Source organism: Gossypium hirsutum, chromosome A10 (assembly GCF_007990345.1).
Source record: "Gossypium hirsutum isolate 1008001.06 chromosome A10, Gossypium_hirsutum_v2.1, whole genome shotgun sequence".
Taxonomy (NCBI): Eukaryota; Viridiplantae; Streptophyta; class Magnoliopsida; order Malvales; family Malvaceae; genus Gossypium; species Gossypium hirsutum.
Window position 1 is genome coordinate 101,585,901 of NC_053433.1, and position 15,767 is coordinate 101,601,667.

The window sequence follows — 15,767 nt, forward strand, 5'->3', positions numbered from 1 at the left end:
CTGTCATCTTCAAAGTCCTAAGATCCCCTTAAACACATATCTCACCCAAAAGGAGACTCTGAGTCAGTGACAGCGTCGCTCACATCATTGATATTTGGGGACCTGTTATATGTACGAAGGCAGATTCCAAAGAATAAATGATTCTAAGGATGATTAATTGTATAGTATGAATGAAGCATATTTAAAAGAAAATCCAAAGAACAAATAATATATAAAGAATGAAAGAATATTTGCTCAAAAAGATGCATTTTATTGAAATAAATATTCTGAACACAAGCCTATTTCACAAAAGGATTCTTATTGCTTCTAGGCTTAAAGCAACAAGCGTGTTTTGAATATTACTCTAGATTAGCTTTAAAAATACAGAAATCTCTTCCACAGTCCCATTGTTCAAAACACTCCCAAGTATACAAGGGTTTGGAAACTTTTATTTCCTGATTTTCTCTTAGGATATGTCATTCAGATTCCTCGATATTCCTTACAGGCTTTTGACTTGTTCAAGGCATCGCAACTCTTTTGCCCCCACTTTCAAATATTGCATTTACTTCATTGTCAGAACGATTAGGTTATGAGGAATCTTTGAACTTCACACTTCCCATTTCAATGAACCTTTCGACCAACTTTTTAAATGTAGTGCAATTTTCAATTAAATGTCTCGTTACTCCTGCATGGTACTCGCATTGAGCATTCTCATTATACCATTTTGGGAATGGAGGTTGCACGGGTTTCGAATAGAACGTAGACACCACATGCACATCAAAAAGATTTTGATACAACTCCTTATATGACATCGGGATGGGTGTAAATCGGAGCCTTTCTGTATTTGGCCTCGAGTTAGATTCCTGCCTTGAAGAGCCTTGATAGCTAGTGGTTACAGCCACCGGCTGGCCTATGTTGTCCAATTTGGAAGGCATGCTCACGATGCTCACTTCATTTTCTTTATTTCTCGAGGTTGACCTTTTAATGCTTTCTACCACATCCATCCCACTTCTTACGCATTTTCAATCATCTCACCGGACATTACTATATCTGAAAATCTCAGAGTAGCACTTCCCAACATATAGTTAATGAATGGGGCTTTTAGGGTATTGATGAAAAGCATTGTGGTCTCCTTTTTCAGAAGAGGTTGCTGGACTGTATTGCTACATCTCTCCATCTATGGGCATATTGCTTGAAGCTCTCATTTTGCTTCTTTTCCATATTCAGCAAGGTAATTCTGTCGGGTGCCATGTCTATTACATGGCTATACTGCTTCATAAAAGCTTATGCTAAGTCCTTCCATGAATTGATTTTAGCACGACTTAATTGATTGTACCATTTAGCTTCTGACCCTATCAGACTGTCTTGGAAGCAATGAATTAATAGTTGGTCGTTATTAACATATCTTGTCATCCTTCGGCAGAACATTGTGATGTGAGCTTCAAGACAACTAGTCCCATTGTACTTTTCAAACTCTGGAATCTTAAATTTTGGCGGGAGTACTAAATCGAGGACCAAACTCAGATCCTTGGCGTCAATCCACAATAGTAGTCAACATTCTCTATTGCCTTAAATTTTTCCTCTGACCATTTATACCGATCCTCGAGTTGCTTTGGCAGTTTCATCTTTGCTTTTTCCATTTCGTCTAGATTAGATTAGGAACTACAGGAGTGGTTGGATTACCCCTCGGATTGAAGCTTGAGCCTATCGGGTAATTCACTGGGCCGAGGTACCGGCCTAATATTGCTGAGATCTGATAGCAATAGGTACACTTTGCGGGCATGTCTGAGCATTTGTCGGGGTGAAACCCGGAGGATGGATAGGATTCTCATTGTCTTCTCCAACATTGACCCTAGGGCTTTTTCCTTTATCCATTCTCTCAGCCAACAATTGAGTCAACTGAGTCATCATGTTTCTTTGAGACTCCAACATTTCATCCATCACGTCTTGTTGAACCTTAGCTAGCTACTCTTGCATTTGCATTTGTAGCTTGTCTTTCATCTCTATCTGAAGTTGTTCGAGTCTTTCCAACCTTTGATCCATATCTTTGGTCTTTTTTCGTATACCGTAAAGATGCTTAGTCATTTGAATTTTGTTGGTTCCAGGTTAACTGAAATAATTTTACCTAATTAGGGTCCTTTTGTGAATGTTTGATGAAAATGATGCAATGCAATGCAGATGCATGGGATGAATGCAAAGAAAGAGAGACGTTGACTCTAAATTCAATTCCATTAGAACAACTTTTCTAGAAAAAAAATCTCTTTACATAAAATGGATTACATATGCGGCATTGCCCTCATAGTCCAGGTAAAACATCGCTCTTTTCTTCATATCCGGATGTTATGGTCTAGTCTAGCGAATTTTCCAAAAGATGTCCCTATTCTCCTTTTCGCTTGATCCAGGCTACGACCCACTGCTCACTTACCATCGCAATACTCATTAGCTTCTTTAAGAAAGTTGACGTGACAGTTCTCGAAAAATCCATGTTGGCCTGAAACCTCAGGCAAAGTTTTGTATTCCTCCGTGGACTACTAGCCTTCTTTCGTCATGTCTATTTGGACCATATTTGGATGACCGTAATATAATCCACTTTATCAAGAAATCTGTTTTCCATGACAAGCTCTTTTATTTAGCAATCTAATATGAATCAACACCTTCTTTCTATGATGATGTAATACAATGCAGTCATTAACAAAACAAAAAATGTTAGCACGGGAGAGAGAAAAAACAATATAGAACACCTAACCGGGTGACTTAGGATTTGGCGTGGCTCTACCTAGGGTAGGCTCCTAGGTCTTTCTATATGTGGTTCAATTCTAAGGAAAGGATACCTAAACCAACAGATTCCTTAATCCTCACCCATTATAGGCTCATATGGATCGAGTTTGATTCAGGGGAATACATTTCCCTATGGCCATACAGAGATGAAAATCTCACGAAGCCATAGGTACGGATGTATCCAGAAGCAATCCACTAGCCCATACGAAAGTGAAAACCTCACGAAGGCATAGCTTCTCACTCTCACTTAAAAGGTGTAATCACAACGATCATGCAATGCAATGCAAGAGTATTCTACGAGACTCAAACCACAGCAATCATAAGGATCACAAACAAATGCAACAAAAGAATCATGATTTTTCAAATCAAATTTTCAATTTTCGACAAAAGGACAAAAATTAACCAATTTTACGGTTTGACTCTCGTATTGGTCCCCAGTGAAGTCGCCAAGCTGTCGAAACCATTTTTATGTTTTGAAAAATGGGAATCGACTTTAAAAACAAAGATGGAGTCGCCACCAATCCTTTTTGTTTAGGTGTGATCAGATCACCTAATAAAACATTTTATTTCATTAAAATATTGACTTTGGCCCACGAAAGTCAAGAAAATGGGTTCAGGAGTTGGTTACGTACGAGGAAGGATTAGCACCCTCGCAACGCCCAAAAATGGTACCTAATTGATTAATTAATGTCGTAATGTCGAAAATTTGAAAAGTTTTTAAAATGCAATCCCTTTGAAAAAATGTTTGGACAACTCGAATTGGAATTTAAGATTCGCTCGTCCCGAAGGAATAAAACACCACATCCAGTAAGTTAGGATATGACATTTTAAACCCTTAAAACCGAGATCATCTCTTGATTCCTTGCACATGCCATTAAAAGGATATTTGATTATTTGGTCAAACGGAAAATCGAAACCCAGCACGTTAGGGCACGATTTCTCGAATTTCCAAACACAAAATATTGCCTTATTTTGAAAAGCTTTCAAATAAGCAATTATAAAACCGGCTCAAAAGGCATTTTATTTGGTTTGTTTGGAATAAAAATGAGATGACCAATATCAATTAAAACGTTGAAATTTGAATCACGATGCGATAATGTAAAAAAAACAAAGTTACGAACATGGAACATGGATAAAATATTATACAAATGAATGATCATAATATGAAATTTGAAAGGAACGAATTTGGGTACATACAATGGTGACATATCATACACTATACAAATACTGACATTAATATTCGAAAGCTAATGAATTAAAAGCAAATTTTAAAGAAATACCAAGCAAATTAACACAAATAACATGTAGCAAATTTTAAAACAAATAAACAAATGAATGATATAAAAGACATGCAATTTGAAATTATCAATACACAAACAAACAATTAAATATATAAAAATCTTGAAGTAAGTAATATACATGAAAGTTTGAAATAGATCAAAAAATAAAAGCAAAAATAAATAATATATGAAATAGTAAAATAATATATATATATATAAAAAATTAAAAGTAAGCGATATACAAAATAATATATGTCAATCTAAATAAATAATATATATATGAAATGGAAAACTTAATATAAATAATGTATATATAAAAAAATAATAATATATGAAATTGTTTCAAATTAACAAATATATATATATTAAAATAAGGTCTTCAAAGAAATAAATTATATATATACATAGATAGATTTAAAAAAAGAAAAATTATAGACAAGTTTGAAAGGGAATTTGAATAAGTAATTTAATATAAGTTATATATATAAATATCAATGTATGAAAATAAATATCATATAAAACTTATTCGCTGTATTGGATTAGAGATGTATTGGATTAGAGGTGTAATGGAATAGAGGTGTAATAGCAAATCAACTGTTTGGTTGAATGTAATGGAACAGAGGCGTAATAGTAATATTGTGTTTGGTTGAATGGAATGGAGGTGTAATAGCATAATGGAAAAAACTAAAATGACTAGAATACCCTTAGCATAAATTTGTTTTGGTAAATGATTATTGTTATTGTTATTTAAATTTTAATAAGATTATTATTATTAATAATAAATAATTTAATCATATTTAAATATAATTATTATTAAATATATTTTAATTAAAATATATAATTTAATAAAATTCTTAATAATTAATATTCTGATATGAATTTACTCAAATAATAATATATGATACTATAAAATATAAATTAACATAATTATTATTAAATATATTATAATTAAAATATATAATTTAATAAAATTCTTAATAATTAATATTCTTATATGAATTTACTCAAATCATAATATATGATACTATAAAAGATAATTTAACATAATTATTATTAAATATATCTTAATTAAAATATATAATTTAATAAAATTCTTAATAATTAATATTCTTATATGAATTTACTCAAATCATAATATATTATACTATAAAAGATAATTTGAAATAATTAATATTAAATATATTTTAATTAAAATATATGATTTAATAAAATTTAAAATAATTATAACTAATAAAATTTAATAAGTGAGTAAGAATTGAACTCTAAAAAAAAAAAAACATAACCATATAGAATTGAACTCTAAAAATAAAAAAAACATAACCATATTGAATTATCATCAACAACTTGATTGAATTTACAACAATTCTGAATTAAATGGAAGTACTGCCTCAATATCTCACTTCAACTAAAAATATAAAGTAAGAATTCAATAGAAGAAATTCAAGCCGATACAATATCTCTTTCACCCTACTCTCAACTCCAATTGGCCTTCCATGAAACCAATTCTTCACTTCAAACAAAATAGCTCATCAATCTAGCAGGAAAACGAATACTGTCCAAAGTTGCCATTGAAAATAACCTCCAACTTCATGTGTCCATTCCACAAGTTAAGGGAAAAAGCAATCTCTGCCAATTCTGGATTTATATGATGCATTGATAAATTAGGAAAAACAATCTTTCTGACTCCTAATCACACCAAAAGGAGAAGGGGAGAGTAGCTACTTGAAATGGTACATTTAAAGTTGCAGTAACAAGGAAATAAGATTTGTCACTTTAACTTACAAGGAAATTAACAAGTATGACAGATAATGTTCCCAAGTAAACACATATAAAAGTGAACATGCTAGTGTGGCATAGGCAAACACGAAAAACCAGAGAGGAAGTCAATAATTATATACTTACAGTAGATAAAGATTGATTCAATCAATTCAGGAGAGAAAAAAAGTGCAGTGGCTTATGTATTAAGAGTTTTTCAAGCAACCAGATGAACCTGAAATTAGCATTTCTTTCAGGATACAGAGTGAAAAAATGAAGAGATGGTTAAGAAAATGTCAACCACATAGATTTGCATAAGCAAGCCGCAGTGTGCAATCCTCCCAATGGAGGCCTGAGCTCCCCTTTGAAATTTCTTCCCTTGGGTTCTGATTGCAATTTAAAATGACAACAAAATCATCATCAATCACTATCCTAAATATCCTGGGACACAAAAACAAACCTTTGCAATTACCATCAGAGTCAATGTATGTAATTGCGGTACGTTTGTCGACTGGGTTGAATGGAAGAAAGTGAACCTCTTTGATGTTTGCACGAGCCTGAATATGCAAGGTTTCTTTCATTATTTGACATGAACATCTAAAATAATCAAATGAAAAAGAGAACCTTGAAATTGAACATTTTTGTTGTTGTATTACCTCCTTCGGGTCTGCAAGCATGTTAATGATGGCTGCATCAATAGCATCCTGATTTTCCAGTCTGGAGGCTCTTGCTGCTAGCAGAACAACCAAGTCTTTGTCCATATTTTTGCTAAAAACCTTAAGAAAAAGGTGAACATGGCTATTTAACCTTTATCTGAAAATTGAGTCATTGCAAGAACTAGGAGTTTCAAATTTTTGAAGTCCAGCTATTGTACCTCAACAAGGTTCCGATCAACGGTTAGACGATTTAAGGTCAGAGTTCCAGTTTTGTCACTGCATAGAACATCCATTCCAGCCATTTCTTCAATTGCAGTCATCCTTTTAGTAATGGCACCCTAAAAAAACAAACCAAATAATAGATTTGTAAACAACGTAGAATAAGTATTTCAGTTTGTCATTGTGCTGTTTTGGATGTTTTAGCTTATTTTTACTGGAAAATGATGTGCATTGAATAAGAGTTGTACCTGTTGAGACAGTCGATGAGAACCGATTGCAAGAGTAACAGATAATACAGGAATTTTTACATGATATATCTTCAGTTATTTAATTGACTTTTATCACTATCAAGTAGAGCACTTGCCTGATCAATTTTAAGTGGATCGCCTTCAAGAAGGCGAGCATCTGCAGGAATGATATCTCTAAGTTTTATGCTAATTATATCTCCTGGTACTAAAATAGCAGCATCTGTCTCTTGCCACTGACCATATCTGAGAACCTGCATAAAAGAAAAATGATTATGAAAATTTAGACATTATTGTATTTGCAAAGGCATTAAAGAAACTTGAAGAGAGTTGCAGACCTTTGTTTTAGGAGCCAGACGAGCCATGAGTGCGGCTGCAGCATTTCCAGCATTGTTTTCCTCAATGAAACTGATTGTTGAATTGATAATCAGAAGGCATATAATCCCTACAAAGTCCTGCCAGTCAGGACCCTCACCCTGAAACAAAACAAACCGCAGAAAGCTATCAAGGTGACCATTCAAGCTTTGAAAAGTATATGGGGAAAGATATATAACTTACTCCACCATTGGCAAGGACAATGGCCATCACTGCTGCAGCTTCCATAACCCATGATAATGGGTTCCACATAAAACTTAGAAACTTCAAAAACTTGTTTTCCTGGAGTATGATAAAAAAGCTAGCATTGTCACAGTGCTTCAAACCAAACCAGATAAACTACAGCTAGCTTAGCTAATAGGCTGCAAGGTCTTACTCTATTGCAATTTTATAACTAGAACTACAGATAAATAATGATGATTTAACTGAAAATTTGAAACTCTATATATATATCCGAAATTACGGGTGCTTACGGGCTTCTCCTCGAGCTTATTCTGACCAAAAATATGGACTCGAACTTCAGCATCTTCAGATGTAAGTCCTGCACGGGATGTTCTCAGTAAAATAAATGATCGTAAAACTAAATTTAAATCACCAAAAACGTTAAATAAAATAATCGACATTTCTTTTATCTTCTGAATTTCCATTGAGCAGCAGAAGGAACTTCAACAGGAGGCAAACCTTCATGCTTCCAATCGAAAAAAGCATCTAATGCATTGAAACGAATATCGTTGCCGCTTGCGACGTCTTTAAGAGAATCAAACAACTTTCACCGAATATCATTTCCGGTAAAGTGGCGAAGTTTGGAGTCTTTGTTCCCATTGTTGGAGAGCCAATAAGTTGAGAATCAAGCGGTTACCACCATGAAACAGCAACAGGGTCGAGCGGATGAAGAAGAAGAAGCAGTCTGCTAATGAGTGATGAAGAAGAAGCAGATGTGGCGGCAAAAAGGAAGGAAAAAGTTATGGAATCAGAAAAATCAGAAGAAGCAATTAGGAGGGTAAAACAGGGTAGAAAAATGGGGAGAACTTAATACGCAGCAAAACAGAGCTTTTCATCCGGAATAGAAATCGGTGGATTTTGGGGATTAGGTCTGTAATGGATTAGACCTGTAATAACAATACACTGAACCAAACAATGGATTAAAGGAGTATTAAGTGGGGCCCACTGATTAGGGGTGTATTGGCAACCAAACATGCTCTTAGAATTATATAAAAGAGAATTTTAAAATAGACAAATTACAAAATAGACAATTAAAAAATGTATTCATATGAAAGCATAAGGATAATGAACTAATCTAATGTAAACATCAATGAAATAGTTCAAAATAATATATTAAAATAATTTCTTTTTTTTAATAAATGAGTAATAAATAAATTAAAGAGAGTAAAGAATCACATAAACTAAAAAAAGCTCAATTGAAACAAAAATAAAATCAAGAGGATAATTCATAAATAAATCAAACTATGAAAACAGAATCAAGGACCAGAATTAAATGCGCACAAACAAACAGGGACTAAAAAAGGAAATGTCCCAAGTCCCAAAATGTGGCGCTTAGGCGTGGACTAAATTAAACTTATGCGCAAATTCCAGGGAAGATTTTAAAAATAAAGAAAATTCGAAAAGAATCTAATCAAATAACAGCGTGGAATATAGTGACCAAGAGCGCAAATTTCCCTTCACTGCAAAAACGCGTGGATCCTGAGGGTAATCGGGTCGGGTCGCATCGGGTTGTGCTGAACGACGTCGTTTTGGCCATTGGGAATCAGACTCAAAACAGCGTCTTATGGACTAGCTATAAAATCAAAATTTCTTTTTGAAAAATCAGTTTTCTAATTTTTTTTAAAAACAAAACAGAAGGACTCCTCTGTTTCTCTCTCGCCCTCGAACTTTGGCCTTAGGGAACCGCCAAGTTCAGATCATTGGATGTTTTGGGGCGCTCGTTCTCAAGCCCTCTTGGAAGTAAAGCCTTCGGCTTTCGAAAGTAAGGTAAGAAAAGGAGGAAAAAATCAATTTCTCTAAATCCCGTTGCGCAATCGGACCCCCAAATCGAACCCGAAAGGGTTTCTAGATCCTGGCGCCGAAGAGAAGAACCAACAATGGAAGATCAAACGCCTCCAATGAGCGTGTACTCCCCTTTTCTTTTTATTATTATTTTTTATTCAGATCTTTTGCTTTCTAATTTAGAAGGGAAAAGTAAAAGAAAATCACCTTTTGACTTCTCACCTTTTTTGTGTATTTCGAATGTATGCTTAAAAACTTACAACGATTCTCTGGCTTTTTATAGTCGAAAAATAAAAATGAAATTACAACCCCATTTTTCTTCTATATTTTCTGCTATTATTTTTTACTATTTTCTGTTATTTGCTATATTCAGTTTCTTCTCTCAAGTTCTGCTGATGTGGAAGTGTACGGAGAAGAAGGCCACTCGTGGGGAGGCTACGGCGCACATGAGTAGCAACTTGGTGGCCTAAGGTTTCCAGCAGATCTCATTTGCTTAGGCCATTTGGGCCAGTTTGCCTTTGGGCCCCTGGAATTGGGTCTGTTTTAGGTTCTTAGTAACTGGCTTGGGTCTAGGTCTTAGATTGGATCTATTGTAAAATGGGTTTTGAAGTTTGGGCTATAACTTGTATTTGGGCTAGAATTTTGTGATCTAGACTAATATTTTATTTTTTGTTTTGGACTATTAAAAAAAACTGGTGTAAATGGACTTTTATTTATTGTTTTTTTGTTTTAAGTTATTTTATTTATTTTTGGATAATTTTATGGGCCCGGGCAAAATGGGCCTTCTACAAACCTAACAATTTTTAATTCTGAAAATCGACTTATCATACTTGGTTCTCTCATGCCTTAAAGTTTAAACAATCAATGCACAAATATCTATGACTTTAATATAAAACATATCAATGATAATCACAAATCAATAAGAATTCATTCTAATAGTAATATGAGAAAATTCCATGAACACAAGACATAGTTCACGGATTTTCTAATAACCATATATATAACCTCCCCACATTTAAGATGTACATTATCCTCAATGTACAAAAATAGATAATCACCGTAGAAGTAAACTATCATAAGAGAGGGGGAGAATTGAAACTGCCCTAAATATTGGATGAAATTCCCAGAATAGTGAAAAGTGGAATTGTAGATATATGTAGATGTAGTGCATGATTCTGAGCAACTGATAAGAAAATAAACATAATGCTGAAGAAGATTAAAGGGTTTCAAACCCGATTAGAAACAACCATAATAAATAAAATATAGTTCAAAATATAAAAGTGAAAATGTCTAGAGAAATACAAATAAACAGAAAAATAGAAATAAAAACTAAAAATAAAACTAAAATAAAAAATAAAAATAAATAGACTCAATAGTCCTTATCATCTGACGCATCAACATCGTGAGTCGTCGGCATTGGAGGAGAAACATGAAAACGTTGACAAATCTGCTGCAATGTCGCATCAATACTGTTGAACCTCTAAATACAATACTGATAGAAGCTAGTAAACTCTTCGGTTGATACTCCTCGGAAGCTAGTAGCAGAAGATATAGGTCGATGACTCGAAGGTGGAGGCTGAGGTGGGACCTCGTGATAGGGAGGAACATTATCAGTGAAGTCCTCGAGTTCATTCTGAGCATCAGAATGAAAGAATTGGTACTAAGGAGGGTCCACTCCACGACGCCGCTCGACCATCCTCATATGTATCATGTTTGAGATGCCCTGAAGGGACATCTGGCCTACTAGTGTAAGTGTGGATGACTACTCCGGTGTGTCAAGTAGACTGAAGTGTCAAGCGAGGCGAGTCACGTAAGGGCCTAAGCAGATAAGGCCCTTCCTCTAGCAGTCAGTCTGATGGCGAAAGGCTAAGTAATGAAGTATGCCAAATCAAATATATACCTGTGCGCCATACTCCATAATAAGTGTCATACGTGCTAACGACTCCGGTGCTCTCTCTCCTACCTGTCAAAGCGTGGGCTAAAAGTGCGTGAATGTACCGTAAGGCCAGAGAGAGAACTCGCCTTCAAGTAACTCGCATCATAAAGCATCTGGCTCGCTGTAAGATCGACCCAACAAAGTGATAGTGAATGATGAATATGCCGATAAAGCCGAAAGAAGTCCTCGGCGCTCATAAATTCGTCTGTATAAAGTCCCATAGCAGCGTCGAACTCGGGAACGCTCATGTGGGGTACCAAACCACCAAGTCACAAACTGATAGTACCTGGCTCGTCATGAACCGTCATAACCTATTGTACCAGAAACATCGCGCAAAACTTAAAGGTCGGCTCCATATAGGTGGGCTCGATGATGGCAAAGAATCTATCCCACAGAGTAGTGGTGATAACAGCGCGCACATAAATTGGAAAAAAGGGTGATGAGCCTCGGAAGATGCGCTCGATGAGGGGGTCACTCTAGGGCCCTTCCAATTTTTCGGCTTGAGGGGTTGTGCACGCAAGAAGGAAATACGAGGGGCAAGGGGAAAAAAGGGAAAGGGAGAAAGGGGGTCATACTCAATGGGGTTCAGTTCTGGCACTTGCCGAGGAAGGTTGCGGCTTGGGGTAGTTATATGCGTGGTGGAGGATGGGCGGTTCAACGGGGAATAAGGATGGTGACTGCTGTGGGCGATTTATGGGGGTTGGGGGAAAGATGGGGAAAAAAAGAGAAAAAAAAAAGAGAAAGGTAAAAAGGTGGCTCATACTAGGGAAAGGAGATGGGAATTAGGGGCTGGGGTACGCAGGTGTGGGAAGGACGGTGGTCGGAGGATTGGCCGAAAGTAGGAGCAGCGGCTTAAGGAAAGATTAATTGAAGAAGAAGACAAAAGATAAAAATTGAAAAGGAATTAGGGATTTAAAAGGGTGACACAATCGTGTGAGACTCGTGTTAGGCCACACGGCCGTGTGGCCTCTGTTTAGCCCGTGTGTGATTAATGAAATAAGCCCAGTCTTCAGACAGCCTTGGACACGTCCATGTGTCCAGGCCGTGTGGTTCACACGACCGTGTCGCACGGCCGTGTGCAATCTCCTTCGCTTCTCCCACGCCCATATGACCTCTCGCACGCCCAGGTGACTTTCCACACGATCGTGTACCTTGCTCATATAACTCTCTGACTTGTTTTAATTTTAAAAAATTAAACTCTAGGTTTCACACGGCCTAAGACACGCTCGTGTGGACTATTTTAGGCCATGCCTCTTTCGATTTTTGGAAAAATTAAGTCTCAAGCTCCACACGGCCAGGAACACGCTTCTGTATCCAGGCCGTGTGGATTACACGATCATGTCGCCTGGTCGTGTGGATTAAACGGTCGTGTCGTCTGGCTGTGTAACTCACTATCAACTTTCTTCAATTTTTAAAAATTACTCAAAAGATCCTCATGGCCAAGGACACGCGTGTGTCCAGGCCGTGTGGGTTTTAAAAATTATTTTTAATAAAAAATATTATGATATAAAATTAAGAAATTAGCAGTGTTAGCACTCGGGTTGGCTTCCGAGAAGCGCTTATTTAAAGTCTAAGCTTGACTTACCTCGTATTCGCATGGTCATGGTGGTTTGCGGAGTAGAAACTCCTCTTTCTCGCTATCAATATTTTTTATTCAAATAAGGTTTAAGTCGGGTAATATTTACCTTAAAAGTGCCGAAATGAGAATGAGTTACCTCGATTGTATCGTATGGGAAGACATTGAGTACCGTAAAAGGAGTTGCTCCATTTGCGTTAAGCTCTGAAGTGGTGTGTCGAGGGTCTGTTTCATCTAACAGTACCTGGTCTCCAACATTAAATTGGTTCGTTAAATCCTCAAGCTTGTCATGGAGCCTCTTCGGTTTTACATCGTGTATTCTCTATTTCTCTTTGACATGTGACCGCCATTCATCTAGTTTATCGATCTGAAGCATTCTTTCTTCGTGAGTTGTTTTGTTTTTGTCGTATAAGCTGGACCATGGCTCTATCACGTTTTTCTGAGGTGTTTCCTGCAAAGAATGTTGAGCAACAAGGTTACTCATATTAACAGAATTCGTATAATCATTTGGATCACTAGATATCCTAATAGAATCACAAGCTTGGGGTTTAATTGTATCGTCACCTACACGAAGTATCAATTCACTTATACCAACATCAGTGATAGTTCTAGCAGTCGCTAAAAAGGGCTGACCTAGAATTAAAGGTACATCACTATCCTCATCCATGTCTAAGATAACAAAATCAACTAAGAATATGAATTTATCAATTTTAACGATAACGTCTTCAACAATACCCCTAGGAAATCTAATAATTTTATCTGCCAATAGAATGCTCATCCTAGTTTTCTTTTTTGGGTTTCCCAAGACCTAGTTGTTTAAACATTTTATGGGGTATGACATTAATACTCGCCCCTAAATCAGCTAAAGCATTATTAATACTTAAACTACAAATTATACAATGAATAATAAAACTCCTTAGATCTTTCAATTTGTTGGGTAGTTTATTCTGTAAGATAGCTGAGCAAACTGCATTTAGCTCAACGTGCGATGAATCATCTAACTTCCGCTTGTTTCTTAAAAGCCCCTTTAAATATTTTACGGCATCTACGAAAGAGCTTCAATAAACAGTAAATTTTTTAAAAATTTTAAGAAATTTACCAAATTGTTCGTTTGTATGGTATTTCTTTATTGCATTTGGGTATGGCACGCAAGGTTTATACTCCTTACTTATCGATTTTTGTTCACTGTGGCTTACCTCAACCTTACTTTAACTTACCACACTTTCTTGCCTTAGTTTTGGTTCAAGTTCAACTAACCCTTCTTCATCTCGAACCGTAATTACATGAAGCTGTTCTCTTGGTTTAGTTTCAGTGTTGCTAGGCAAGCTACCTTGTGGTCTTTTTGAAATCATCTTCGTAAGCTGACTTATTTGATTCTCGACCCTTGAATTGACGTTTATTGATTTTTTTAGTGCGGTTTTGGTGTTTTGGAAATGGGTTTCTGACACCGAAATGAATTTCGTCAATATCTCCTCAAGGTTCAACTTTTTCTCTTACTGGTACGGTTGTTGTTGAAAGCCTGAAGGGGGTTGTTGTCTTTGATTTCCTTTACCACCCCACGAGAAACTGGGATGGTTCTTCCATCCTGCATTATAAGTGTTACTATAGGGATTATTCTGAGGTTTAGAACTATTACCCATATAGTTGACTTGTTCGCTCTCTGTGCTAGGGTTGTAGGATAGACATTCTGGATTGTTCATCCCTCCTCCATTTGTATCATACTGCATCACCAGATGTATCTACGTAGAACTATATAAACCATCAATTTTCTTACTCAAAAGTTCTTCCTGATTCGATAACATGGTGACCGCATCAACGTTAAAAATATTGGCCGCTTTCATCGGCTTTGTTCTCATGAGTTGCCACTGATAATTATTCAATGACATATCTTCTATACTCTCATAGGCCACTTAGGTGTTTTATTATTCAGAGTCCCATCGACGACTGCATCAATCAATTTCCTAGTCGAGAGATTCAAATTGTTGTAGAATGTTTGAACTTGTAGCCATAGAGGTAACCCATGGTGAGGGCACATTCTCAATAAATCATTATACCTCTCCTATGCATCATATAGAGTCTCTAAATCCTTTTGCACGAAGGAAGAGATATCATTCCTCAGCTTGGCTGTCTTAGCCGGTGGAAGATATTTCAACAAAAATATCTCGGTCATTTGATCCCATGTAGTGATAGAACCTTGTGATAGGGAGTTCAACCACTGTTTAGCCTTATTTCTTAATGAGAAGGGCAGGTGAATGACATCATCAGAAATGCCATTTATCTTGAAAGTGTCACAGAATTCCAGAAAGTTGGCCAAATGAGTATTTGGATCCTCATCTTGCAAGCCATCAAACTGAACGAATTGTTGAATCATCTGAATGGTGCTCGACTTCAGTTCAAAGTTATTTGCAGCAATAGCAGGTCTCATGATACTCGATTCAGCCCCAGTTAAAGTGGGCTTGGCATAATCGTACATAGTATGAGGAGTAGGATTTTGATTTACTGGATTCGCGGCAACTACAGGGGGTAGCTGATTATTCTGATTATCAGCCATCTCCTCAGTAATAGTTATAATGTCCTCTTGCTCGTCCACTGTATTTTGTCAACTCTGCCTCGCTTCTCTACTATTTCTGCGAGTTGTGCTTTCAATTTTGCTATCGAATATTAGAGGACCTGATGGTTTCTTCTAGTCATAAACTAAAGGGACCTACCAGAAACAAATAAAAGAAAAGTTAGTAAACACAAATTAGAATAAAAACAAAAATAAAATGCAATAAAGATAAAAATGGCTAAAGTAATAAAAATCAAGTGTTTCTAATATTTTAGTCCCCGGCAATAACGCCAAAAACTTAATGATGATTCACTTAACTAACTAAAATCACGACAAAGGCAAATGCACCTATCGAATAGTAGTATAGTTATGGTGAGTTGGGAATATCGTATCCACGAGGACTAAAAGTACTAGTC

The 15,767-nt window shown here is 36.0% G+C and overlaps 1 protein-coding gene and 1 non-coding gene across 2 annotated transcripts; one reads left to right on the forward strand and one right to left on the reverse strand.

Annotated features, from left to right (window-relative positions):
• Positions 1-6,088: 6,088 nt before the first annotated feature.
• Positions 6,089-8,109, reverse strand: LOC107895488 (ATPase 11, plasma membrane-type). The gene is made up of 9 exons (XM_016820758.2): positions 8,055-8,109; positions 7,761-7,867; positions 7,471-7,569; positions 7,216-7,388; positions 7,032-7,158; positions 6,916-6,984; positions 6,667-6,786; positions 6,449-6,568; positions 6,089-6,349 (listed from the first exon to the last, which is right to left on the reverse strand). The coding sequence occupies exons 1-9, from the start codon at positions 8,107-8,109 to the stop codon at positions 6,089-6,091; spliced, it is 1,131 nt and encodes a 376-aa protein (XP_016676247.2).
• Positions 8,110-14,818: 6,709 nt separating this feature from the next.
• On the forward strand, positions 14,819-14,925 carry LOC121208716 (small nucleolar RNA R71). Its single transcript, XR_005903846.1, has one exon. It is a non-coding gene; the product is annotated as a small nucleolar RNA R71 (small nucleolar RNA).
• The last annotated feature ends 842 nt before the right edge of the window (positions 14,926-15,767 follow it).